At 40.3% G+C, this 26768-nt stretch overlaps 1 protein-coding gene across 2 annotated transcripts in view; it reads right to left on the reverse strand.

The window, feature by feature from the left end:
• Positions 1-237: 237 nt before the first annotated feature.
• Positions 238-26768, reverse strand: part of UEVLD (UEV and lactate/malate dehyrogenase domains) — a gene marked incomplete at both ends in the record, with an annotated part of 51225 nt that continues 24694 nt past the window's right edge. For both annotated transcript variants that reach the window (XM_080690855.1, XM_080690854.1), the window contains 5 exons: positions 238-405; positions 1408-1531; positions 8481-8541; positions 16361-16534; positions 19635-19805. In XM_080690855.1, coding sequence (XP_080546981.1) covers positions 238-405; positions 1408-1531; positions 8481-8541; positions 16361-16534; positions 19635-19805 — 698 coding nt within the window. The remainder of the gene's footprint in view (positions 406-1407; positions 1532-8480; positions 8542-16360; positions 16535-19634; positions 19806-26768) is intronic.

Genomic DNA, 26768 nt, shown 5'->3' on the forward strand with positions numbered 1-26768 from the left:
TGTTTATCCTTGCTGAAGGTTTAAAGAACTATATAGTTGTGTCAAGAATACCAAAGGAAATTAGATTTTCCCCCTTCCTTATCTAACTCCTTTAAGGATTCAAATTAAAACTAACCAAGAGGCTGTCTACCTTAACCAAAGAGTCTGTAAGGATCAGTAATAAGATACAGAAGTTCTCAAACCTATGTATGTTGGGAAAATTAATGTCCTTTCCTTTTAGCAAGCTGCATTTGAGAATCAAAGTTTTAACTGTTGTTGGAGACTGTGGATGGCGGATGCACTGCTTTGTAGTTTCTCAGTTACTGTGTCTTCCTTCACTGCGATTTTGATGATTTCAAAAACTCCACTGGCTCCAAGGACACAAGGCAAACTTAAAAACACTTCACTATTTATATTATAATATCCCTGAAATAAAAAAAATTGGATTATAATAGAGCTAGATCACTGAAAAAGAGTTAATATCATCAAAACGCACTCTTTCTTGCTTTTCTATTTCTAATAGAAAGTGACATAAGTTGAACTTAAAAATTATTTTCTAAGCAGGGCATGGTGGCGCACACTTGTAATCCCCATGCTTGGGAGGCGGAGACGGGAGGATCGTGCTGGCTTAAGAGACCCTGTTTCCAAATAAAAATATAAAATAGATCTGGGAGTGTAGCCTGGAGGTAGAAGGGTTTCCAGGAACTCCAGTACCACCACCACCACCACCAAAAAAAAAAAAAAAAAAAATATATATATATATATATATATATTTCTTTCTTTTTCTAAATTCAAGTTGCTGTTTCAGAAGGTTTGTGAGAGATGGAAAGAACTTGGTTAAAGACATCAGCTTTGTAGGGAGGCATGTCAGTGGGTTCCCTGGGAAGCCTTGCCCTATGGGTGCAGTCGAACACAATATACTTTTAAAGCTTTCCTTTTCATGTTGTATTTTTCATTTTGTATTCTATTTTCAAGACTGAGCATTGTAACTTATCTTGGCTGTGCCTTAGGGAATTTATGCTCTGGGTAAAGCAGCAAAAGATAAACAACCAGAGAAACTGACTGATGCACCAGCTGTGGCCAGATGGCACATCAGTATGGGGGAGGGGCTGCTGACTGAGGCGACAAATGGCAGCCAGTTTATAGAATATGTAAACACTTCTTGAGGAGTCCACAAAATCCTCATGGGGGGAAAGGAAGTTGACTGCCCATAGCTAAGCAGGATAGGGCTTAGACTAGACTGCTTCCTCCCCCTGCCCATAGCTAAGCAGGATAGGGCTTAGACTAAGCTGCTTCCTCCCTACCCTTATGTCTTACAACTAAAGCTGGTGACCTTGAAGACACTGCATTAAGAGTGTGAACAGCAGTTTTCTTGATTTTATATTACAAATATGAAAGTTAAAATTAGACAATGAGAGTAACAGTTACCTTTACTAAAACTGATACAGAATGCACTTTCTTTTTATTGTTTACAATGCTGTCAACCAGGTCAGCTACTGATAGTCCGACAGACCAGGATTTTTGACCTTTTACCCTTAATAGTTCCATGGCCCTAGGTTACAAAAGAAAAAAAAATAATCTCAGAAAATGCACAAAATACATACCATTTAGTTTTGATTTATGTTTAAGGTATTAAATACGGCAGAAATAGAAGTTACATAACAATTGTTAGGAAGATCTATAGATAATCCGATGATTATTTAAGCTTTCATTAAATGTCAGATGCAGTTACAGAGAGAAATTCAGATGCACTAAATAACATAAAAAGACAATCACCCTGAATATTTAACTAAATGTGAATTAAAACAATAAATACCAGTTTTTCCTATTAACATTGGCAAAGTTTAAAAAGACTGATAAATAATTTTGGAGAAACTATAAATGGACATTCCCACCACTGCTATTGAGAGTATAAAGTGGTCTAAGCTTTTAGGAAGATGATTTGGCAACACCTGATCTAGAAATTCCTCTCTAGGAATTTATCCTACAACAATATGCTCAAGGGTGCAAAGATATAAGTATGTTGGTTATATCTTAACTCATCAAGAGAGAACTGGTTAAATAAATCATCATCTTATAGCTCTTATTCTTAAGAAAAATTAAGTAGGTTCGTACGTACAGTATGTAAAGACGTCCAAGATTTATAGTTAAAAAAGTAAGTATAAACCAGGCATGGTGGCATACACTTGTAATCTCAGTACTTGGGAGGCTGAGACAGGTGGATCACAGGTTTGCAGCCAGCCTCAGCTATTTAGTGAGTGCAACTTAGTGAGACCCTGTTTTAAGATTAAGAATAAAAAATAGGGCTGGAGATTTAGCTCAGAGGTAGAATGCCCCTTGGTTAAACTCCCAGTTCCGCAAAAAAAAAAAAAAAAAAAAAAATGTACTCCCAGTTCTGTAAAAACAACAAGAAAGTGTAAGATGGTACAAATAGCATATGTCTATTATAAAAAACAGTAATATATTTGGAAACGTTGAAAAAAATTAGGGACAAGTGGACAATAAACAGTTGTTGTCTCTAAGAGGCAGCTTTTCACTTTAATCTTTATAAATATCTCCAAAGCAGGGTGTGGAAGTGTACACTTGTATTCCCAGCACTTGGGAGGTTGAGACAAGAGGATTGCAGGTTTGAAGCGAGCCTCAGCTAGTGAGGCCCTTGGCAACTTAGTGAGACTCTGTATGAAAATACAAAATTAATAATAGGGCTGGAGGTGTAGCTCAGAGGTAGAATTCTCCTGGGTTCAACCCCCAGTACAGCAAAAAATAATAAGTAAATAAATAGCTCCAGTATTTTAAGTTTTATAACAAACATATATTATTTTTGTTAAAAAGTAATGTAATTTCCCACCCGGAAGGACCCTGTGGTCCGGGCCTCTGGCCCCTTCCCTGGGCGGGTGGGCGGGCACTGGCGGGGCACCCTTTGGCGACCCCCTTCCCACCCGGAAGGATTCTGTGGTCTGGGCCTCTTGCCCTGATCCTGGGCGGGTGGGCAGGCACTGGCTGGGCACCCTTAGGCAATCCCCTCCCCACCCGAAAGGGCCCTGTGGTCCGGGCCCCTGGCCCCGACCCTGGGCGGGTGGGCAGGTGCTGGTGGGGCACCCTTCGGCAACCCCCTTTCCACCCGGAAGGACCCTGTGGTCCGGGCCTCTGACCCCGACCTGGGCGGGTGGGCAGGCGCTGGTGGGGCACCCCTAGGCAACCCCCTTTCCACCCGGAAGGACCCTGTAAAAAAGGAAAAGAAAAAGAAAAAAGGAAAATATCGGAGAGGGGTCAAGGAGGCCATGGCGGATGCCAGGATACTAGAGATGCAGACAAAAGTTATCCAAATGAACTGGAATTATTGGAAAAATTCCCCGCTAAGGAGGACTGCTTCTTCTCTACATTGTTAAGAATCTTGGACATCACCTGTAAGGAGAGAGAGTTTAGCAGAGAACAAGGAGAAAGGCGGTGCTGAAAGCGGTCTCCGCGTTGGTGGTGGAGACTTGTATTCAGGAGAAGCAGAAATCGGAGCCTACCAACCTTATTTTTTTTTTTTTTTGAGAAATTACATCAAAGGTCGAATGCTACCGTTGCACATGCTTCGGAACACTGGACAACATACAGAGTGGAAAAAGAGCTTGGGAAAGATTTGAAATGGTGGAGGCAGTGGCAATGGCAGTGGCCAGTACTCAGGGGAGACAGAGATCTGATGCATTACACCTGGAACCTTTGAAGTAATGACTCCAGAGGCAGAATGCTACCACCATGCACCCTCGAGAATGTGGGACAAATGGTTGGGTGAAGAGGGTGCTCGGATTAGAGCCTGCCAAGGGGTGAGGCCGGCGACGGACACAGCAAAGCTGGGATTGGAGCCTGTCATGAGGCAAGGCCGGAGCTGGAGCCTCCGAGGCCAGGATCGGAGCCTGCCGAGTGGTTAGGCTGGTGCTGGGGCCAGTGAATCCGGGATCGGTTCATGCCGTGAGGCAAGGCCAGTGCTGGGGCCTTCGAGGCCGGGATCAGAGCCTGCCAAGGGGTTAGGCCGGTGCCGGGGCCAACAAGGCCGGTACTGGGGCCTCAGAGGCCGGGATCGGAGCCTGCTGAGGGGTTAGGCTGGTGCCGGGGCCAATGGCTTACATTGTGGCCTGCTGTGAGGCAAGGCCGCTACTGGGGCCTCCGAGGCTGGGATTGGAGCCTGCCGAGGGGTTAGGCCGATGCTGGGGCCAGCAGCCAGCATTGGTGCCTGCCGTGAGGCAAGGGCGGTGCTGGGGGCTTAGAGGCCGGGATTGGAGCCTGCCGAGAGGTTAGGTCGGTGCCGGAGCCAGCAGCCAGTATTGGAGATTGCCATGAGGCAAGGCCGGTGCTGGGGCCCCGAGGCCGGGGCCTGAATCTGCCATGGGGTCAGGACGGTGCTGGGGCTAGCGAGGCCGGCATCGGAGCCTGTTGTGAGGCAAGGCCGGTACTGAGGCCTCCGAGGCCAAGATTGGAGCCTGCAGGGGGGTTAGGCCGGTGATGGGGCCAGCGAGGCCGGGATCGGAGCCTGCCGTGAGGCAAGGCCGGTGCTGGGGCCTCCGAGGCTGGAATCGGAGCCTGCCGAGGGGTTAGACCGGTGCTAGGGCCAATGCCTGGCATCAGAGCCAGCTGTGAGGCAAGGCCGCTACTCGGGCCTCCGAGGCCAGGATCAGAGCCTGCCGAGGGTTAGGCTGGTGCCGGGGCCAACGACCGGCATCAGAGCCAGCCGTGAGGCAAGGCCGGTGCTGGGGCCTCCGAGGCCAGGATCAGAGCCTGCCGAGGGTTTAGGCTGGTGCTGAGGCCAATGGCCGGCATCGGAGCCTTCTGTGAGGCAAGGCCTCTACTGGGGCCTCCGAGGCCAGGATCAGAGCCTGCCGGGGGTTAGGACGGTGCTGGGGCCAGTGAGGCTGGGATCAAAGCTTGCCGTGAGGCAAGGCCGGTGCTGGGGCCCCCGAGGCTGGGATCGGAGCCTGCCGAGGGTCAGGCCAGTGCCGGGGCCAGTGTGGCCGGGATCGAAGCCTGCCGAGGGGTTAGGCCGGTGCCGGGGCCAATGGCCGGCATCGGAGCCAGCTGTGAGGCAAGGCCGGTGCTGGGGCCTCCGAGGTTGGGATTGGAGCCTGCTAAGGGGTTAGGCCGGTGCTGGGGCCAGCGAGGCCAGGATCGGAGCCTGCCATGAGGCAGGCCAGTATTGGGGCCTCTGAGGCCGGGATCAGAGCCTGCTGAGCGGCTAGGCTGATGCCGAGACCAGAAGCCTGCATTGGAGCCTGCCATGAGGCAAGGCCGGTGTCGGGGCCTCTGAGGCCGGAACTGGAGCCAGCTGAGGGGTTAGGCCAGTGTCGGGGCCAGTGAGACCAGAATTGGGGCCTCCCATGAGACAAGGCCGCTGCTTGAGCCAGCGAGGTCTGGATCAGTCCACTAGGTAGCCAGGCCACAACTGGGGCCGTCAAGAGTGGGATCGGTATTTGCAACGTGGCATGCACAGAGAAATATTGCAGAAAATTAAAACCAGATGCTTCCCCTAATCAGCAATAACTAGAAGGAAAGGAGCAACAGGAAGTGGTCAAGCTATAGAAAGGGCCCTATATTGAAGCAATTAAGGTGACCAATCAGAGGGTATGGAATAGGGGAGGATGGAGCCTGTTTACAAAGCAGGAGGTACATAAACATATGTGTCAAGACATCCTGCTGCCTCGGCATCTATGTGTTGAGAACCCCACTCCACATAGTTATTCGGCAAAAAAGCCCCGAGAAGGAGGTGTCGTCTCTGGCCAAAGTACCCCCCACTTTTAGATACCCTTCACTATTATTCCTTTTAACTTTCTACACGAATTGCTCCAGTGATGTGAAATTAGAAATATAAAAGGAAACTGAGTCCGTGGAAATAAACTCTCTAATAATTTGTCTAAACGTCCTTGGCTCTGCTCAACAATAATGAGAAACTGGCCAGAATTCAGGTACTGTGATAAGCACCCCAGCTGCAGCAATCACAAATGGCCTCCGACCTTCATCACTATCTATCAACTCTGGCAAAAGTAGCTCAGTTCAAAATAATTATTCACCCTTGAAATCCTGCCTAGAGACAGAGAGAAACCTTGTGTGTAACCTTAAAGAAACAACTTAGCTGCCCAAATACAATAGACCCAAAAAAAAGACTATTAACTTTTACCTCAGTGTAAGCACTCCAGGAGATAGAAAAACTGGCCGCATAATTAAAAATAAATATTACAAAATAAAGGACAGACATTCTAAATATATATGTATGAAGAAAAGAAAATACCGTAAAAATAAGAAAAGCATTTTTGCATGAAAAAGAGCTTATCATAAGAAAGTCCCAACTGAAAAAGAAAGAAATTAGAAAGTTAGAAGCAGGCTGCAGAGAGTTTGTGACAGGGAAGTAGACTTTTAATAGGCTTGTTGTCTAAAGAAGAGTGCTCAGCAGTTAAGAAAATACATCTAACAATTAGAACTAAGAACCTTGTGGTGTTATTTGTGATATTTTGTCTGCCAAACTGTGTTATGAGTATGCTTAAGCTTTCAGACTTAGAAGATAAGATGCCAACACCTGAAGAAACTCCATCACATCCACCTGAATCACCACATCTCCCCACACTTGCTATATGAACTGAGCCCAAAAGATGGAAAGTTCCAGGAAAAGTTCCCGAGAAGCTCCCAAGCCTTGACTATCCTGGGAGGCTGCCACCTGCAACTGCTTATCTACAAGACCTTGGGACCTTGGAGAGAAACAGAAGTTAATTCTTCAAAGGCCAACAGCCAGCTAAAAGACCGCCCCCCTTTCTCTTAACTTTACTGGTGAAGTGTATAAATTTCTTGGGGTTTTTGTAATAAAGTGTCATTGGCTCAAGAAGCCTTTGTCCACCCCAGGTTCTTTTCCAAAGCGTCGTAACTAAAAACTTAAGAAATTCATAGAGGGGAAAGAACCGCTGCAGATAAGAATCTGCAGAACGTCGCCTGCCTTTTGTCCCATCTTTCTGAGGATTTGACCGGGAACGGACAATAATGACCCGACTAAGATTAGTCCGTGACACATATGTATCAAAGTTAATCACCAAACAAGCATGGGATCGAGGGAGAGGGAGGGAATGGGATGGGGACTGGATGAGGGCTAATTGGATGATGTGTGCTTGTATATCCTCTCAAGTCTTGTATTCCAATGTGATATATGATTACAATGCACCAATAAAAATAAATTTAAAAAAATAATAATAATAAAATAAAAAATAAGACCAAAAAAAGTAATGTAATTTGAAGCCAGGCATGGTGGTGCACACTTGTAATCCCAGCATTCGGGAGGCTGAGGCTGGAGGATCACAGTTTCCAGACAGCCTCAGTTACTTAGCGAGGCCCTCTGCAGCTCAGTGAGACCCGGTTTCAAAATAAAGAAAAATAAATTGGGCAGGGGTGTAGCTCAGAGGTCGAATGCCCCTGGGTTCCATCCCCAGATTTGCAAAAAAAAAAAATAGTAATGTAATTTGAACAATCATTTATTCCTTTTAAAAATTACAATTCAGTGGTAGAGTGCATGGCCCTAGGATTAATCCTCAGCACCACTAAGAAAACAAAGAAAGAAACAAACACATACAAGACAACTACGAATGTAAGATTGATCAGATTAGAATAAATTACATCACACATTAGTCCTCTCAATAAGAGAAAATTCTTTCCAGTTGTTATATTCTAAAAACCATAAGCTGAAGGTTTAAAAAGCTAAAAATAACTAGCACTCAGACTTAAGAAAAAGTCATTATCATGGCATAGTGAGACAATGAATGGCGTGGAGCTATGCTATGTGAAGTCCAGTACAGAGCACAGACCCCTGAAAGGCCTCGGACAACGGCAAAAGATACAAGGAAGGGTCTGTGCATTTTACTTTTTTCCCCTCTGAAAATATAATATGGCTTATCCATTTATATTAGGCTGACTTCCAACAGTGTTTCTGCATGATTAATATATATTATTTTTAAGTGGTATGGACAAGTTTTCTTTTATATTAGGAAAACTATGAATATTGATATAGAAGTTAATCACTATTTACAATTAAAGAATATGAGCCGGGCGTGGTGGCGCACGCTTGTAATCCCCGCGCTTGGGAGGCAGAGACAGGAGGATCGCGCAGGTTCGAAGCCAGCCGCGCGCGCTGGCTTAGGAGACCCTGTTTCCAAATAAAAAAATGTAAAATAGGTCTGGGAGTGTAGCCCGAAGGTAGAAGGGCTTCCAGGAATCCCAGTACCACCAATAAATAAATAAATAAATAAATAAAAAGAATATGTTCCATCCTTTAAATGTCAACTGTGTTATCTGAAAAAGTTTGCAAAGCATTCTTAGATCTACCTTCAGATAAGAAATAAACTCTAAAACACTGTTCACTTATACTTTTGAATTTGTCCATAGGAGCTAGTTTTGTTTACAGAAGCCTGGTAAGTACAATCTACTCTTATATTAGCTATGAAGTACATGAGTTTTAGATGAGTATGTGCAAATATACACTATGTTACCTGTTAGACAGCTGTACTTGAGAGCCATGACTCATTACTTCTTGATCACCCCATATAGACACTGAAAGTTAAAAGAAAAATTAATTATGTATTTCTGATGATTCTCTAGGAGGTAAGATGCAATAAATAATCTTTTGCAAGAAAGGGTACCTGTATTTTTTTTAACTGGGGGATGTTCTGCTTCCAAGTTTTACCCTCAGCTCTTTTTCTTTTTTGTTCTTGCTACATTGCTGAGGCACTGACGCTGTACACAAACCTGTCTCAGCAATTTAGCCAAACCCTCGGTAATTTAGTGAAACTACTTCAAAATAAAAAACAAAAAGGTCTGGGGTGTGGCTTGGAGGTAGAATGCCCCTGGATTGAATCCCCAGTACAAAAAAAAAAAAAAAAAAGTTTTTTCTGTTTAGAAATAAATTGCATCACACATTAGTACTCTCAATAAGAGAAAATTCTTTCCAGTTGTTATATTCTAAAAACCATAAGCTGATGAAGGTTTAAAAAGCTAAAAATAACTAGCACTCAGACTTAAGAAAAAGTTATTATCATGGCACAGTGAGACAATTAATGGCATGAAGCTATGCTATGTGAAGTCATCATTTTTCTACTGATGGCACTGAATTTGCTGTGCTGGTTGCCTGGGATGAGAGAGATTTTGAACTACAATCCCCCAAAAACAGGATCTCTAAGCCTTATTTGTAGCCTCCTCACCTGTTTTCTCCTACCAATAAAACTACTACAAGGGTAATTTTACTGTTCAAGTAGAAAGTGTTGCTTCCTCAGCAGGCTGCATATTATTTTAAATTTAATCCATATCTTCTGTTCTACTCAAGATCAGACCCCCCCAAATTTTAATGAAAAATGCCCAGAACATTACTCTTTTATATTACATATAACAGCCACCCTATAAACAAAAGAAATGATCAAATATTGTTCTGGGTTCAGCCCTTAGATTTCTAAGACTCTACTGGACAGGGTTAACTATAGTTTATATATAATTTCAGTATCATAGCTGAAAATAGCAGCTTAAAAGTGTGTGTGTTCATCTTTTGTTTGATTGTACTGGGGATTGAATCTAGGGTCATTCTACCTCTGAACTACACCCCCAGCTCTATTTTATCTTTTTTTTTATTTTGAACTAGTGTCTTGCTGAATTAATATACACTGTTTATTTTCTTTCTTTCCTTCTTTTTCTTTCTTTTCTTTTCTTTTTTTTTTCAGTAATGAACTTTGGTTACAACAAAGTAATGTTGGGATTATTTATTCTTTCCAAAATACGAAGCCAGGTGTGGTAGCACATGCCTGTAATCTCAGTACTTGGGAGGCTGAGACAGGAGGACCACAAGTTTGCTGACAGCAGTGCACAGTAACCTAATGTGACCCTGCTTCAAAATCAAAAATTAAATAGGGCTAAGGGTATAACTCAGTAGAATGTTCCTAGCTTACATCCTTGGTACCAGCATCATGAACACACACACACACACACACACACACAAACACACACACACACACACTACATTTACTGAACCATTCAAAGCTCAAGGGTGAACAGGCAGGTAATTACAGCACAGTCTAATAATGTAACAGACATGATAATACTGTATAATGGTTATAATACATGCATGAACTTAGTCTTGGGTGCTTCCTGGGCAAGGTGGCACTCAAGCCCAGTCCTCAAGGGTAAATAGGAACTACTCAAGTGAACGAGGAAGTGTTCAGGGAAAGGAAGCAGCAGGTGCAAAGGCAAGGAAAAATGAAAGCACAAGACCATTCAGGGGATGGCAAGCTGATATCTGACTAGCACAGGGCACCTGGCAGAATGGCAGAAGGCAGCTGAGGAAGGAAGCAGGCAATTGACTGTAAAGGTTTTATATGCCATGTGGTTCCTCCCAAAGCTGTAGCTATCATTTGTCTCTGAAAAACTGGAAGAGAATACTTTTACTTTATATAACTTATATTCTTATACTTGTTTCCAAATCCTAAAGTTGCTTTATTTTAAAGCATAGTTTTATATGTCCTTTTGCCAATTTTCTATTCATTACCATCTTGCCAATCTTGTAATAACAACTATCATTTGCTGAGTGTTTACTCTGTGCCAGACACTATACTAAATTCTTTAAATAAAATTATATAGGTGACAGCAAGAAAGAGAATGGTTTTAAAGTTCGGCTAGGGTTCAAATCTCAGTTCTGCTTTTAGATATGTAACCTTGGGCAAATAACTTATACTCACTGAGCCTTAAGTTTCCTCAGACATAAATCTGGAAAATTATCTCCTCCTTCACCGGATGTTTGTCCATTTTATGTTGTTGTTGTTGTTGTTGTTGTTGTTGTTGTTGTTGTTGTTGTTGTTATTTGCAGTACTGGGGATGGAACCCAGGGCGTTGTACCTCTGAGCTACACCTTCAGCCCTATTTTTTAGTCTCTTTATTTATTTATTTATTTTGCAGGTCTGGGGATGGAACCCAGGGGCATTCGACTTCCAAGCTACACCTCCACCCTATTTTGTATTTTTATTTTGAAACAGGGTCTCACTAAATTACAAAGGCCTCACTAAGTAGCTGAGGCTGTCCATGAACCACGATCCTCCGGTCTCAACCCCTGAATGCTGGGATTACAAGCATGTACCACCACACCTCTTCATCTTTTTATTTTTGAAACAGGGTCTCACTGAGTTGTGAAGGGCCTCACTAAGTAGCTGAGGCTGTCCGTGAACCGCAATCCTTCAGTTTCAGCTTCCTGAATGCTGGGATTACAAGCGTGCGCCACCACACCCAGCTATGTTTGTCCGTTTTAAATGAGATACAGAGGATATGTATGCAGAGCACTTAATACACAAAGTAGATACTTAACAAAAATAACTATAATGATTAATTAGTAATTATAGCACATCATTACTGTGATGATGTTACTTATGCAAAAATATAACTAGTTGGTCTCTACACATGAAGCCAGCAGAGGGAGCCTCTAATCCATTTCTGGCTTCAGGGCCAAGGTAAGTATAACCTATCTGTGGATATAACTCTCTGAAGCAAAGTAAAAGACAGCAAAAAAACCTGAGAGCTAGGATGTAGCTCAGTGGTAGAGTGCTTGCCTAGCATGTGTGAGACCTGGAGTTCTATCCCTACCACCATAAAAAAAACAAAACCCAAAAAATAAACCCCCCCAAAGTGATCTCATGGTTACCTCCAGATGGCAGCCAAGGAGATGGAGTAGGGAGAAATAATAGGTAAGTAGTTGCAGAGGTACTGGAAATGTTCTTGACTGACTGTCAATTGATGAGAGTTCTATTATTTTATTTACTTATTTATTTTGTGGTACTGGGGATGGAACCCAGGGGCATTCTACCTCTGAGCTACACCTCCAGCCTTATTTTTTATTCTTTAATTTGAAACAGGGTCTCACTGAGTTGCAAAGGGCCTCACTAAGTAGCTGAGGCTGTCCTCGAACTGTGACCCTCCTGTCTCAGCCTCCCAAATGCTGGGATTACAAGCGTGAGCCACCATGCCTGGCTTATTTTAAAACTTACATAAATAGTTGTATGTATGAGATATGACATAACACTATATTTGATTAATCCCAATTCACATGCATGTAAATCTTCTATTTCTAGTTTCCATTTGAGAACTCAAGACAGAATTACCATGCCCTGTGGTATTTTGTTTATTGCACATCAACTATTCCCTGTGCTTTTATCTGCTTTTATAAAAAATCAATACCAGCCAGGCATAGTGGCACACACTTGTAATCCCAGCATTTGAGAGGTGGAGACCGGAGGATCGCGGTTTGCAGACAGCTTTAGTGAGGCCCTCTGCAACTTAGTGAGACCCTGTTTCAAAATAAAGAATAAAAAAAAGGGCCGGGGGTATGGCTTGGAGGTCAAATGCCCCTAGGTTCTATTCCCAAACCTGCTAAAACAACAAAAAAAAGGTCAATTCTAGTCATTTCCTGTATCAGACTCCAGGCTTAGTAAAGAAAGGGTCAGGTTTTTGCACATCTATAGTTCTAGGAGCAGTTAGCAGGTACTCAATAAATGTTTCTGAAAATAAATTCCTAATATGAACTACTTTTAGGTATGTTTAAAATTGTTCCTGTTGGAAAAGCCCACAGTTAAAGTCCATTGAGTTTTCTTCTTTCACCTAGACACTAGGCAAGGGGGAGGGGCATGCTTATCAAGTCATGGCATCCTTTATTTTCTCTTTGTGATTTGGATATTAGTACATATTTTGAAATGTTATTATTCATTCAATGTTTATTGTACATCAATTATTCCTCAAAAGTTATAACTTATTAGGAGAAATGGATAAATAATAATACTGCTAAAAGAATGAACAAGGGCCATATATGTTTAGCCCTCATTTCCATGTAATACAGATAAGTAAAAGGGCACAGTGAAGAATGACATATCTATCTAATATATAGGCTTGTCTAGTAAAGAATATTTAATTTTTTGTGGTGCTAGGGTTTGAATCTAGGGACATTCTACCTCTAAGCTATACCCCTGGCCCTATTTTATTTTTTGGTTAGAAACAGGGTGTCATTAAGTTGCTGAGGCTGGCTTAGAACCTGCAATCTTCCTGTCTCAGCCTCTCAAGTATTGGCATTAGAGGCACGTGCCACCATGCCCAATTAGTAAAGAATATTTCTGAAAGATTATATAGGAAACTAATAATTGTGATCGTCCCTATGGAAAGAGACAGTGTCTGGCATAGTTGGAAGACTTATTATTTCCACTGCATGTTTTTTTGTGCCATTTAATTTTTTCAATGTGAATGTACAATTTTTATAATTAAAATAACAGCTTAATAAATATTTTGTGCATGGACAAAAATCAAATTAAGAACGAAGAGTAGTAATAAAAGAATAAACATCCTGAGAAAATATGGGCTAGTTACTGTATGGACTGCAATAGCTTTTAGCTCAAAGGAGTTGAAGATATCTAGAATGATGAGACAGCAAAGCCTTCAGAGTGTGAGTAACTCTTGACTTAGACCTTGAAAGATGAGATTGAATGTACTGGCAGAGAGGGAAGAAGATACAGGTAAGGTAAATGCAGTGGGTAAAGGTCCCTATGGCTGAATCAAAGCTTTGAGGGGACCTGGGAGTCATAAGACCCAGATTCTAGGTCTTGGCCTGAAAAGCAGTAGGCTCCTGGACAGGTCATTCTTACCATCCCTGCATCCACTCCTGGCTTCCTAAAATAAAATTAAAGAGATGCTCTCTTGGGTCCCTTTCTGCTTTATAATAACATGGCTATCTCCTTAAGTATAATAGGGAAGCAAGACTGGAGCTATATTTGGGGGATTTCTTTCTTTCTTTTTCTTTCTTTCTTTCTTTCTTTTTTTTTTTTTTTTTTTTTGTGGTACTGGGGATGGAACCCAGGGGCATCATACCTCCAAGCTACACGCCAACCCTATTTTTTTAGTCTCCTTTTATTTTTGAAACAAGGTCTCACTGAGTTGCAAAGGGCCTTGCCAAGTAGCTGAGGCTGTCCGCAAACCACGATCCTCCAGTCTCTGCCTCCCAAATGCTGGGATTACAAGGGTACGCCACCATGCCTAGTCTTATTTTGGTGATTTCTAAGTGCCAAGCAAAGGAATTCGTTTGGTCAAGAAAGCCCCTGAAAGTTATTGAAAAGAGAAATATATTATAGGAAGACTGAATTAATACATGAGAGCGTACACTGAACACTAAGTTTTGGCTAATGCCATTAATTTCACACCACTTACAGGGTTGACTAGAGGGGAAAGTGCAAACTAACTGGGGAATTTACAAAATAAACAGCAAGCAAGGGATCAACCTGGACCAGAACTTCAGTGGTAGTAGTGGGTAAAATTCAGAATCTTTGTTTGTTTGAGGCCATTCATTACTTTAATACATCTATTCCAAGTTGGTTTGTGTGTGTGTTTGGGGCGATGCTGGGAACTGAACCCAGGGGCATTCTAGCCCCATCCATCCATCCATCCATCCATGCATCCATCCATGCATCTATCCTTTTTTTTTTTATCTCTTTCTTTCTTCAGTACTGAGGACTGAATCTAGAGGTGTTCCACCACCGAGATACACCCCCAATTCTTTTTATGTTAATACAGGGTCTTGTTAAGTTGCTCAGGCTGGCCCCAAACTTGTGATCCTCCCGCCTCAACTTCCTAAGTAGCTGGGATTACATGTGTGCATCACTACACCTGGCTTCTACTTAACTTTTTAAATATAAATGGTCTCTCTCCAGTTATCCAATTATCACGGGTAGGAAGGTTACTTTATCTTGCTTTACCTACAGCACCTCCATGCTAAATAAAGTAATAGTAATAATGAACTTGAAATAATGAAGTAATGATTAATTTTCTCCAAATTACTCTTCCAACATTTCATTTTCATGGTGCCCCTATGCCTAAGACTCACTTTCCAATTTGTTGATCAAGAATAAGAATTTGAGGATCTCCAAACTGTGATTTCAACCAGGCTTAACTGGTTGAAACCCTCTACAACAACCAGCCCAGATTCTTTTTTTTTTTTTTTTTTTTTTGATGGCACTAATGATTGAACCCAGGGGCATTCTACCTCCAAGCTACACACCCCCAGCCCTTTTAAAAAATTCTTTATTTTGAAACAGGGTCGCACTAAGTTATGAAGGGCCTCACTAAGTTGCTGAGGCTGGCCACAAACCTGCGATCCTCCCATATCAGCCTCCCAAGTACTGGAATTACAAGTGAGCACCACCACGCCCAGCTAGCCCAGATGTTTTTATTCCACAAACATGTGTCTTAACTATGTGTCTTTTCTCTGTTTCTGAGATCCCATTCTTAGGATGTCTTCCCCACTCTGCTACCTATTCAAACCCTATTTGTGATTCCAAAGTCTGGTTCAATCATGGCCTTTTAGACTTTTTTTTTCCCTGTGATTTCAATCCATGTCAACTCATTTATATAAGTATCTAAGCACTATTAAGTCAATAATACTCCTTCAAACAATATCCTATATCTCAGTGTTAGCTGAAATAGTTGACACTTTTCTTATTTCTCTAGAATAAAGTATGATGAGGCAAATCTGTATTCTATGACTTTCATATCACACTAGCATCCGATACAGGAGTAGAGAATAGAAACTTAAATACTTGTTAAAATGAATAAAAGTACTTAAAATGAGAGTAAACAGCACTTTTATCATCTGACCCTGTTTTATAAGATGAAACATATGGAGTGAGCTTCTCAAGCCAAAAAGGAAAGGACTTTCCCACTACGTGTGTGTGTGTGTGTGTGTGTGTGTGTGTGTGTGTGTGTGTGTGTGTATGTGTGTGTGTGTGTAACCCAGGGGCTTTCTACCTCTGGGCTATACTCTCAGACCTTTAGAGAGCAAGTAGCCAGTAGGAAAAAAAAAAAGACCAAAAGGATAAACAAAGAGTAAAAATTCTGTTTCAAAATAAAGAAACAAACAGGAGGCATGTATCTATGTTAAGTTTCTCCCAGTATGAAAGAACAAAAGAAACAAGGCCCATACATAGTATTAAGCCTTTAACATTATAGATGAACTCAGGAAAGGTAAAGCAAGGTTGAAGGCTGGGGTGAGTAATAGAGAACCTTATAAATGCTTGATTTAGATATATTTTAATGTTCCTTTATGGAAATTAATCCTGGACTCTGAAATTCAATTAAAGAATATAAAACCTATACGAATAAAAGTCTCAGCTAATCTTTTAAGGAAAAATAATTCTAATGACGATGACACACATAAAGAATCTATCTTCAAATTGGGGCCTTCTACACAGATGGCACCCAAATGTGAAACGAGGACCAACAAAGCTCCACAATTTCAGAGTCCTCATAAACACCTGACTGCTATGACCTGGTGATTTACCAGTATAACTAATAAAAATGCACTTCTTACCTTTGTCTTCTCCCTGTTCACCAATAACCCAAACTTCTTTGCCTGAAGTCTGTGCCTTCAAAATATTTGTAATAATATATTGTAATCTCTGTGAATCCAGATTGCATCCAATTCCAATCACTCGATTTACAGGAAATGCGCTTAGTTTCCATGTTGCATAGGTCATGATCTCCACTAAATGTTGCATGCAAGGTGAAAATATAAAGATTTTGAAAACAATTTCTAGCCTACTTCACCAATAAGATAGTTTTTTGTTTTGTTTTGTTTTGTTTTTGGTGGTACTAGGGGTGGAACCCAGAGGCTTTCTACCTCAGGGCTATACTCCCAGACCTATTTTATATTTTTTTATTTGGAAATAGGGTCTCACTAAGTTTCTGAGAGCCTCACTCAGTAGCTGAGGCTGACTTTGAATCTGTGCCATCCTCCTGTCTCAGCCTCCCAAAGCGCTGGGATTACAAGCGTGCGCCACCACGCCTGGCTAAATATTTATTATTTTAATAAGTAAATCCAAGGTCAGGCGTGGTGGCGCACGCTTGTAATCCCAGTATTTTGGAAGCTGAGACAGTATGATCACAGGCTCACAGTCAGCCTCAGCCACTTAGTGAAACCTTGTTTTCAAAATAAAAAAATAAATAAAATCAGGCTATATGGGAAGCATTTTAAAATCTGTTCACCAATTTAAGTCCAACACCACCTACCTCTTTGAAAAAAAAATATATATATTTTTTCTGTACTGGGGATTGAACCCAGGGGCATTCTACCTCCAAGCATCAACCTCAGCCCTATTTTTTTTTCTTTTTTTTTTTTGGTGGTACTGGGGTTCCTGGAAGCCCTTCTACCTCCAGGCTTCACTCCCAGACCTATTTTATACTTTTTTATTTTTGGATTCAGGGTCTCTTAAGCCAGCGCAGCTGGCTTTGAACCTGCACGATCCTCCTGTCCCCGCCTCCCAAGTTGCAGGGATTACAAGCGTGTGCCACCACGCCCGGCTTCAACCCTATTTTTTATCGTTTATTTTGAAACAGGGTCTCACTAAGTTGCAGAGGGTGAACCTGCGATTCTTCTGTCTCAGCCTCCCAAGTACTGGGATTACAAGCGTGTACTATTATAACTGGCTGAAAATATTTTTTAAGTAAAATAAATTCAAAATAATTTGTAAAATACAAATTGGATTCTGGCAGGTTACTAGCATTTTATAATTCTTCAAAGTTTACAAAGTACATTGCATAATGATCACTAAATTTTTCTCTTGATGTTTTAAACATTTTCTCAGTAAGGAACGTATGGTTAACAACCAGAACACAATACCACACTTCTTAAAAGTTGTTAGGTTGTAATTTTAATTGATAACCGTCATAAGAAGTAACTGGTTGAAAGGAGATGGAAATACTGCATTGTTCACTCTAAAAGCAATGTTACTGAATATTCTATCCTTTACTTTATAATCTAAAGTTTATTTTATTTTTTTATTTTTTGAGAAACTGGGGATGGAATCCAGCACCATCCTACCTCAGAGCTATACCGCCAGGCCTATTTTTTTTAAAAAATTCTTTATTTTGAAACAGGGTCTCTCTGAGTTGCAAAGGGCCTCACTAAGTAGCTGAGGCTGTCCACGAACTTGCAATCCTCCTATCTCAGCCTCCCAAATGCTGAGATTATAAGTGTGAGCTACCATGCCTGGCTAAAGTTTATTTTTGAAAGTTAACTTAAAATTCACTATTCATTATTGTTTTTAAAGTGAGAAAATATCACTCATTTTAAATTTTGTATTTTAAAATTCATTATTCACTGCTGTTTTTGAAATGAGAAAATATCAGCCATTAAAAAAATTATTTTTAGCCAGGTGGTATGTGTGTGGAGGGGAGGTACTGGGGATGGAACCCAGGGGCATTCTACCTCCAAGCTATACCCCCAGCCCTATTTTTTATTCTTTATTTTAAAACATGGTCTCACTAAGTTGCAGAGGCCCTCACTAAATAGCTGCAATCTATTTTTGTGTGTGTGTGATACTGGGGGTGGAACCCAGGGGCTTTTCTACCTCCAAGTTATACTCCCAGACCTATTTTATATTTTATTTGGAAACGGTCTCACTACGTTGCTAAGAGCCTCACTCTGTAGCTGAGGCTGGCTTTGAACCTGTGTGATCCTCCTGTCTCAGCCTCCCAAGCACGGGGATTACAAGTGTGCACCACCACGCCTGGCTAGCTGCAATCTATTATAGGAGAACCTGCCATCCTCCCAAGTACTAACCTCCCAAGTACTAGGATTACAAGTATGTGCCACCACACCTGGATTTTTTATTATTTATTTTAAAACAGGGTCTCACTAAATTGCAGATGGCCTCAGAAAGTAGCTAAGGCTGGCTGCAAACCTAAAATCCTATCTTAGCCTCCCAAATACTGGGATTACAAGTGCATGCCACCACCTACGGCTTTATTTACTACTGTTTTTTTTTTTTTTTTTTTTTTTTTTTGTGGTACTGGGGTTCCTAGAAGCCCTTCTACTCCAGGCTACACTCCCAGACCCATTTTTACATTTTTTTAAAATCTGGAAACAGGGTCTCCTAAGCCAGCACACGTGGCTGACTTAGAACCTGCGTGATCCTCCCATCTCCGCCTCCCAAGCGCGGGGATTACAAGCGTGCGCCACCATGCCCGGCACCTTTACTACTGTTTTTGAAGTGAGAAAATATCACTCATTTAAAAATTTTTATTTTAGGCCGGGTGTGGTGGTGCATGCTTGTAATCCCCACGCTTGAGAGGTGGAGACAGGAGGATCACACTGGTTTGAAGCCAGCCTCGCTGGATTAAGAGACCCTGTTTCTAAATAAAAATATAAAATAGATCTAGGGGTGAAGCCCGAAGGTAGAAGGGTTTCCAGGAACCCCAGTGTAAAACACACACACACACACACAAAAAAAAAAAAAAAAAAAAAAAAAAATTTTATTTTAAAATTCACTATTTAAGGCTGGGTGTGGTGGCTCATGCTTGTAATCCCAGTGCTTAGAAGGCTGAGACAGGAGGATGGCACAGGTTCAAAGCCAGCCTCAGCTACTTAGTGAGGCTCTCAGCAACTTAGTGAGACCCTGTTTCCAAATAAAGTATAAAATAGGTCTGAGAGTATAGCTTGGAGGTAGAAAAGCCCCTGGGTTCCACCCCCAGTTCCACAAAAAAAAGAAAAAAAATTATAATCTAAAGTTTTATGGCTTTTGTCAGTAATGGCAATTCTACTGATGAAGTAGACCATCAAGTTAATTCAAAATAAAGCCTTTTACCTGGTTGAGATGCAACGAGCAGGACACCATCTTGACTGTAATATCCCAGAGAAGGGACGAGTGCTCTGAACATTTCCACGTTGCTCTGTACCACATCAAGGTAGGACTCAGAACTACCCAAATAATTGACTGTGAAGATCACCACCTTGGAATGAGCAGAGGCAGACAAATCTAATGAATAAAAAGAAACAGTTTGAGCTCAAGATAACAGGCTTTCATCCAGTTCTAGCTCATGATAAAAAGGTCCTCCCTTTTCTACAAATACAGAGCTTTTAGGTATACTTGCCCCCAAATCAATCCTATCTCTATAGCAAACTATACAAAATGCTAAGGGTTATGAACTTCTGCCAGGAAATGACATAATCAAAATAATATCACAGATCATTTATTCCATTAGCTATATTTAAAGCAGAATAAAAGAGTATCAAGAGAAAGAAAAAAGGAATCCTCATATACTGTTGGGTGAAATATAAATGGGTACAACCTCTTTGGTGATAATACTATAAGACTAAAAACATACTATTTTATCCTGTAATTAAACTAAGTACAAATCCCAGGACTTGTACTCAGAAAAGGACACAAAAATTTTTGCATTACAATGCTTTCTGCAGAATTATTTGTAAATACACACACACACACACACACACACACACACACACACACACACGACACACACACAAATAAAATAAGAAACCCAAAATTACCTAAATATCTATGAGTACTGGACTGGTTAAGTCCAGTAACAGTGACTCATATGATGGAATATTATAAAGTTGTTTAAAGAAATAGTTATTTAGATCTATATGTGTTATAGTTGTACTTTTACTTTTATTTCTTAATGAGTTAAATATAAAATTGCCATATAATCCAACAACTTCACTTCCGAGTATACACCCAAAAGAACTGAAACAGTTGTTTAAAAAATAGTATATATGATTGTTCATAGTATCTTTTATTCTTTTTTTTTTTTTTTTTTGTGGGTCTGGGGATGGAACCCGGGGGCATTTTACCTCCGAGCTACAGCCCCTGACCTATTTTTTATTCTTTATTTTGAAACCGGGTCTCATTGAGTTGCAGAGGGCCTCACTAAGTAGCTGAGGCTGTCCACGAACCGTGATCCTCCTGTCTCAGCCTCCCAAATGCTGGGATTACAAGTGTGCGCCACCACATCCGGCTCATAGCATTATTATTCACAATTGTGAAAAGGTACAACTTAAATGTACACTCCTGATAAATGAAAAATGTGGTATATTCATTACATGAAATATTATTCAGTCATATAAAGGAACAATATAATAACACATGCTACAGTATGGATGAACCTTGGAAACATTATGCTAAGTAAAAAAAGTTACATACATAGCCGGGTGAGGCGGCTCATACTTGTAATCCCAGCATTTGGGAGGCTGAGACAGGAGGATCGCCATTCAAGGCCAGCCTCAGTACTGCTAAATGAGGCCCACTGCAACTCAGTGAGACCCTGTTTCAAAATAAAGAATAAAAAAATAGAGCTAGAGGTTGTAGCTCGAAGGTAGAAAACTCCTGGTAGAAACTCCCAGTACTGCAAAAAAAAAAAAAAAAAAAAAGTACACATAAAAGGCTACATATTGTATGATTCCATGTATATAGTAGGTCCCTATATCTGCGGGTTTCAAATCTGTATATTCAATCAGCTACAGATTTAAAAGAAATTAGAGCTGGGAGTGGTGGCGCATGCTTGTAATCCCAGCATTTGGGAGACTGAGACTGGAGGATCATGGTTCGCGGACAGCCTCAGCTACTTAGTGAGGCCTTCTGCAACTCAGTGAGACCCTGTTTCAAAATAAAGAATAAAAAATTGGGCAGGGGGTGTAGCTCAGAGGTCAAATGTCCCTGGGTTCCATCTCCAGACCCACACACACAAAAAAAATTAGAAAAATATTTCTAAGTATTTAGAAATATCAGTACTGCCAAAAAATTTTCTAAAAAACACTGAACATATATAGACTTTTCCCTTATCATTTTCTGTAAGTCAGCATAACAATTATTTATATAATTTACATTCTATTAGGTATTATAAACAATCTAGATGTAATTTTCTTTCCTCCTCCTCCTCCTCCTTCTTTTTTTTTTTTTTTTTTTTTTTCCTTTTCTTGCTTAGGCTAGCCTCAACTCTCAATCCTCTTGCTTTAGCCATCCGAACAGCTGGGATTATAGGCATGAGCTACTGCATTTGAGTAGAGATGTTTAAAGTATATAAGATATGTATAAGCCGGGTGTGGTGGCGCATGCTTGTAATTCCCGCGCTTGGGAGGCAGAGACAGGAGGATCGCGCAGGTTCAAAGCCAGCCTCACTGGCTTAAGAGACCCTGTTTCCAAATAAAACAAATATATAAAATAGGTCTGGGAGTGTAGCCCGGAGGTAGAAGGGTTTCCAGGAACCCCAGTACCACACACACACACACACACACACACACACACACACACACACACAACACACACACAGAAGATATGTGTAGGTATATGCAAATACTATACCATTTTATGTATTTATTTATTTATTTACTTATGTACTTACTTATTGCGGTACTGGGGATGAAACCAGGGGCATTCTACCTCCAAGCTACACCCCCAGACCTATTTTTTATTTTTTATTTTAAAACAAGGTCTCACTGAGTTGCAAAGGGCCTCACTAAGCAGTAGCTGAAGCTGGCTGTGAACCGTGATTCTCCTGTCTCAGCCTCCCAAATACTGGAATTACAAATGTGCGACACCACGCCCAGTCCATACTATACCATTTTATATAAGAGACTTGAATACCCACAGATTTTAGTATCTGTGAGAAAGTTGGAACCAATTCCCTATGGATACTCAGGGATAGCTCTTTATAAAATATCCAAGTCAGGCATGGTGGCACGTGCTTGTAATCCCAGTACTTGGGAGGCTGAGACAGGAAGATCATAGATTCATGGCCAGTGTCAGAATTTTAGTAAGGACCTTTGAAACTTAGTGAGACCCTGTTTCAAAATAAAAAATATTTTATGGGTGTAGCTCAGAGGTAGAATATTCCTGGGTTCAATCCCTAGTACCAAAATAAAAACAAACAAACAAATAAATAAATATTCAAAAAAAGGCAAATCCATAGGGCCAGAAGGCAGATTAGTATTTGCCAGAGGCTAAGGAAAATAGGGAACAATGTTTAATGTATATTACAGAGCTACATTTTGGGGTGACTAAAATGTTCTAGAAATTAGATTGTGATGATAATTGTATAACACTGTGAATGTACCAAATGCATGTTATGAATTAGTACTAAAATTCACTAATGATAACTTTATATGTATTTTATATTTTCTTATGGTACTGGGATGGAACCCAGGGGCTTTCTACCTCTGAACGACACTCCCATATATTTTATATTTTATTTGGAAACAGGGTCTCACTAAGTATCTGAGGCTGGCTTTGAACCTGCACAATCCTCCTGTCTCAGCCTCCTAAGTACTGGGATTACAAGCATGAGCCACCACATCTGACTCACTTTATATGTATTTTAGCACAATAAAAAAGGATTTCAATGTATTCACACACACACACACACACACACACACACACTATTAGGGGTAAACAAGTACAGCCAGATTCCTATTGTGACTCCCACGCTTGGGAGGCGGAGACAGGAGGATCGCGCAGGTTCAAAGCCAGCCTCACTGGCTTAAGAGACCCTGTTTCCAAATAAAACAAATATATAAAATAGGTCTGGGAGTGTAGCCCGGAGGTATTCCTAAGAGTTTTTCCATATTTTTCCAGATTTAGTTTATGCATACACAAGCATAACTGCATACGCATGTATGTATATGTATGCATATTTGCATGATCCTATGTAAATTCCTTTCCAAAATATTATAGTAGCTACTTGGAAAAGCCAGATGGAGCAAAGCATGATGAGCCAGTTGCAATCATCTATGCATGTCATAATGGCGTATTACTAAAATTTCCAAATGAGTTTTCAATCTTCAAATTATTAATGCACTTCTTCATTTCATATATTTATGAGATGGTAGTTTACCATGTAATAGTAATTAAATTAAGCACCATCAGAATTATACAACCAAAATCAGTACAAGAACACGAAAGTGTCCCCAAGATGTTATGCACCAGCCAGGAGTGGTTGTGCATGCCTGTAATCCTAGTGCTTGAGGCTGGAAGACTGCATGTTCAAAGGTAGCCTCAGCAAACGGTGAGAGTCTCATCAACTTAGTGAGACCCTGTTTCAAAATAAAAAAATAAAATTGGACTAGGGGTGTAGCTCAAAGGTAGTATGTCCCTAGGTTCAATCCCTGCTATAACAACAATAACAAAAAGAGATGATGTGTACTTACTCAACTTTTAACAGATAATTACTGAGTCTCTACTTTGTTGCATGCACAATGAGAATACATTTATTCCAAGAACTCTTTTCTTTCTATTTCAATTACCTGAAGCAAGAGTTATTGATAGTTAATGAGATATAGCAAGAAACAATTTTCTCAAGTCCCAAATGGCCTCACAACCTCTAGGGTCCATGTATTGAAGAGTCACCTAAAGTATTTGGAAGAGTTAAGCAGTCCCTTAAGAACTTCATTTCCTAGAAATGACAGGCACAAGAGAATACCCAGCTTCCCAAAGGATGCTCTACATGAAGTCTTCAAAAGGATCATTAAAACAACTATAGTACTCTTTCCAGGGAAGAAAAATGAACTCATTGTCTCCAACAGGGCTCAGAGGTTTATTAAACTGTAAAACCTAATTTTTTTGTGGTGTTTTGGGTCCTGAGGGTGGAACTCACAGGCATTCTACCTCTGAGCTATACCCCCAGCCCTATTTTTTATTCTTTATTTTGGAACAGGGTATCACTATATTGCGGAAGGCCTAAGTAGTTGAGGCTTGCCTTGAATCTGAGCTCTTCCTTGTCTCAGCCTCCCAAGTACTGAGATTACAAGCATGTGCCCAGCTATCTAATTATTATTATTAATTATTATTATTTTTTTTTATTTTTATTTTATTTTTTGGTGGTACTGGGGATGGAACCCAGGGGCCTTCTACCTCTGGGCTACACTCCCTGACCTATTTTATATTTTATTTGGAAACAAGGTCTCTTAAGCCAGCTGAGGCTGGCTTCGAACCTGCACAATCCTCCTGTCTCAGCTTCCCAAGTAAGGGGATTACAAGCGTGGACCACCAGCTCCAGCTACCTAATTTTTATAACTGGTTAAGTATAATTTTGAATTTTCTCACCACATTTTTAGTACATTCAGACTTATGAGACTGTGTGTCTTTATATGTTACTTGGAAAACATAGTCAAGGAATACAGGGAACCTAAGAAAAATGTAAAGACAAGTCAAACAACTATAGCACGAACAATCTGATTTTATCTAAAACTGGTAGCTATTAATCTGCTCTTGGTAAAATTTTACAAAAACTAGCCTAGTTAGCAAAAATTTCATTTATTTATTTATTTATTTGTTTGTTTGTTTATATTTTTGTGGTACTGGAAACTGAACCCAGGGGCATTCTATAACTAACCTATATCCCCAGCCCTATTTTACTCTATACTTTGAAACAGGGTCTCACTAAGTTGTGGAAGGCCTCACTAAGTTGCTGAGGCTGGCTGTGACCCTGTGATCTTCCTGTCTCAGCCATGCCTGGCATTCATTTTATTAAGATAATTTCCTATGTTCTTCTTATTTAAAAAATATTGTTTTCCGCTCTTAACATTTACTCAGAACTAGTTTAAGGAAAAATTGTGTTTTAACAAGATAATCTTTTGTGTTTACTGTCATTGTTAGACCTTTTGATTACTTAGCCAGCTGCATCTTAGCAGAATCAGAGTTTAAATGTCTATACTTTACAGCCTGTTAAATGACCAGCTTGTAACTCAGGCTGAATAAATAACTATTATCTTGGGTTACTATAGTATATTTGATACCATATATATTAGTGACTATAGATGTGTTAGAGGGCTAAATATGCTCTATATTTGAAATTTATCTAAATGTTTCATAAAAACTTATAAAGATATATGGGTTTTACATACATGCAAGGTAACCAATAAGTGATTTATTTATGCAATGTGCATTATATTGGACCTTAATTATATAAAATGATTAATGAAGTTATTGAAACTTCTACTATCTATATATTTAGTACCATTCAAAAATTTCTGTCATGTAAGACCTAGTTTACCTCTGTTTGCTTTGACTGAATGTTTTATTATTGTATAAGAGAGATACAATTGCCTATCGGACAATAAGCCTATTCTTTATCATTAACACTACTCTCTAAACTTAGAAAAGGTCTAGAGCTAGCCTTTGACTTTTTTTTGTCATCTTAATTATAGTCATCTTAAGTATAGTCATCTTACTGGGCAATAAATTCTAAATTCATTCCAATAGTAAAGGTTAAGTTAATATATATGTTAACTTCTATGCAATTGCAATGTCAATTATTACTGGCTTCTTTGTATATTACAAAAATAAAATAAAATTATATAAAACTGACGGAAAGATTTTAGAAAGTATGTTTTGCTCAATGGCTTCCTTTTGTTTTTTTATCATGTATGTGTGATAGTAAAATATTTTTATTCCTACATCTCCCAGTACTATATTTATCTACAAAATATATCTGTACTAATATGTATATTATAAAATAGATCAATTTAGAAAAAGTTTTTGGTATCAGGGATTTAACAGAGGCATTCCACCTCTGAGCCAATTTTATTTTTTTTTTAAATAGAATCTCACTAAGTTACTGCATGCAGCTAGACTTTAACTTGTGATCTTCCTGTCTCAGTCTCCCAAGAACTAGGATTACAGGTATGTACCAATGCACCTACCTAATAGATGCAAATTTTTTAAATTAAAAGGATGAAAGCCGGGCATGGTGGCTCATGCTTGTAATCCCAGCATTCAGGAGGCTGAGGCTGGAGGATTGTGGTTCACGGACAGCCTCAGCTACTTAGTGAGGTCCTCCGCAACTTAGTGAGACCTTATTTCAAAGTAAAGAATAAAAATAGGGCAGGGGGTGTAGCACAGAGGTCGAATGCCCCTGGGTTCCATCCCCAGACCCACCAAAAAAAAAAAAAATTAAAAGGATGAAATAGAGGTTGGGCATGGTGG

Source organism: Muscardinus avellanarius, assembly GCF_963383645.1.
Source record: "Muscardinus avellanarius genome assembly, chromosome: 1".
Lineage (NCBI taxonomy): Eukaryota > Metazoa > Chordata > Mammalia > Rodentia > Gliridae > Muscardinus > Muscardinus avellanarius.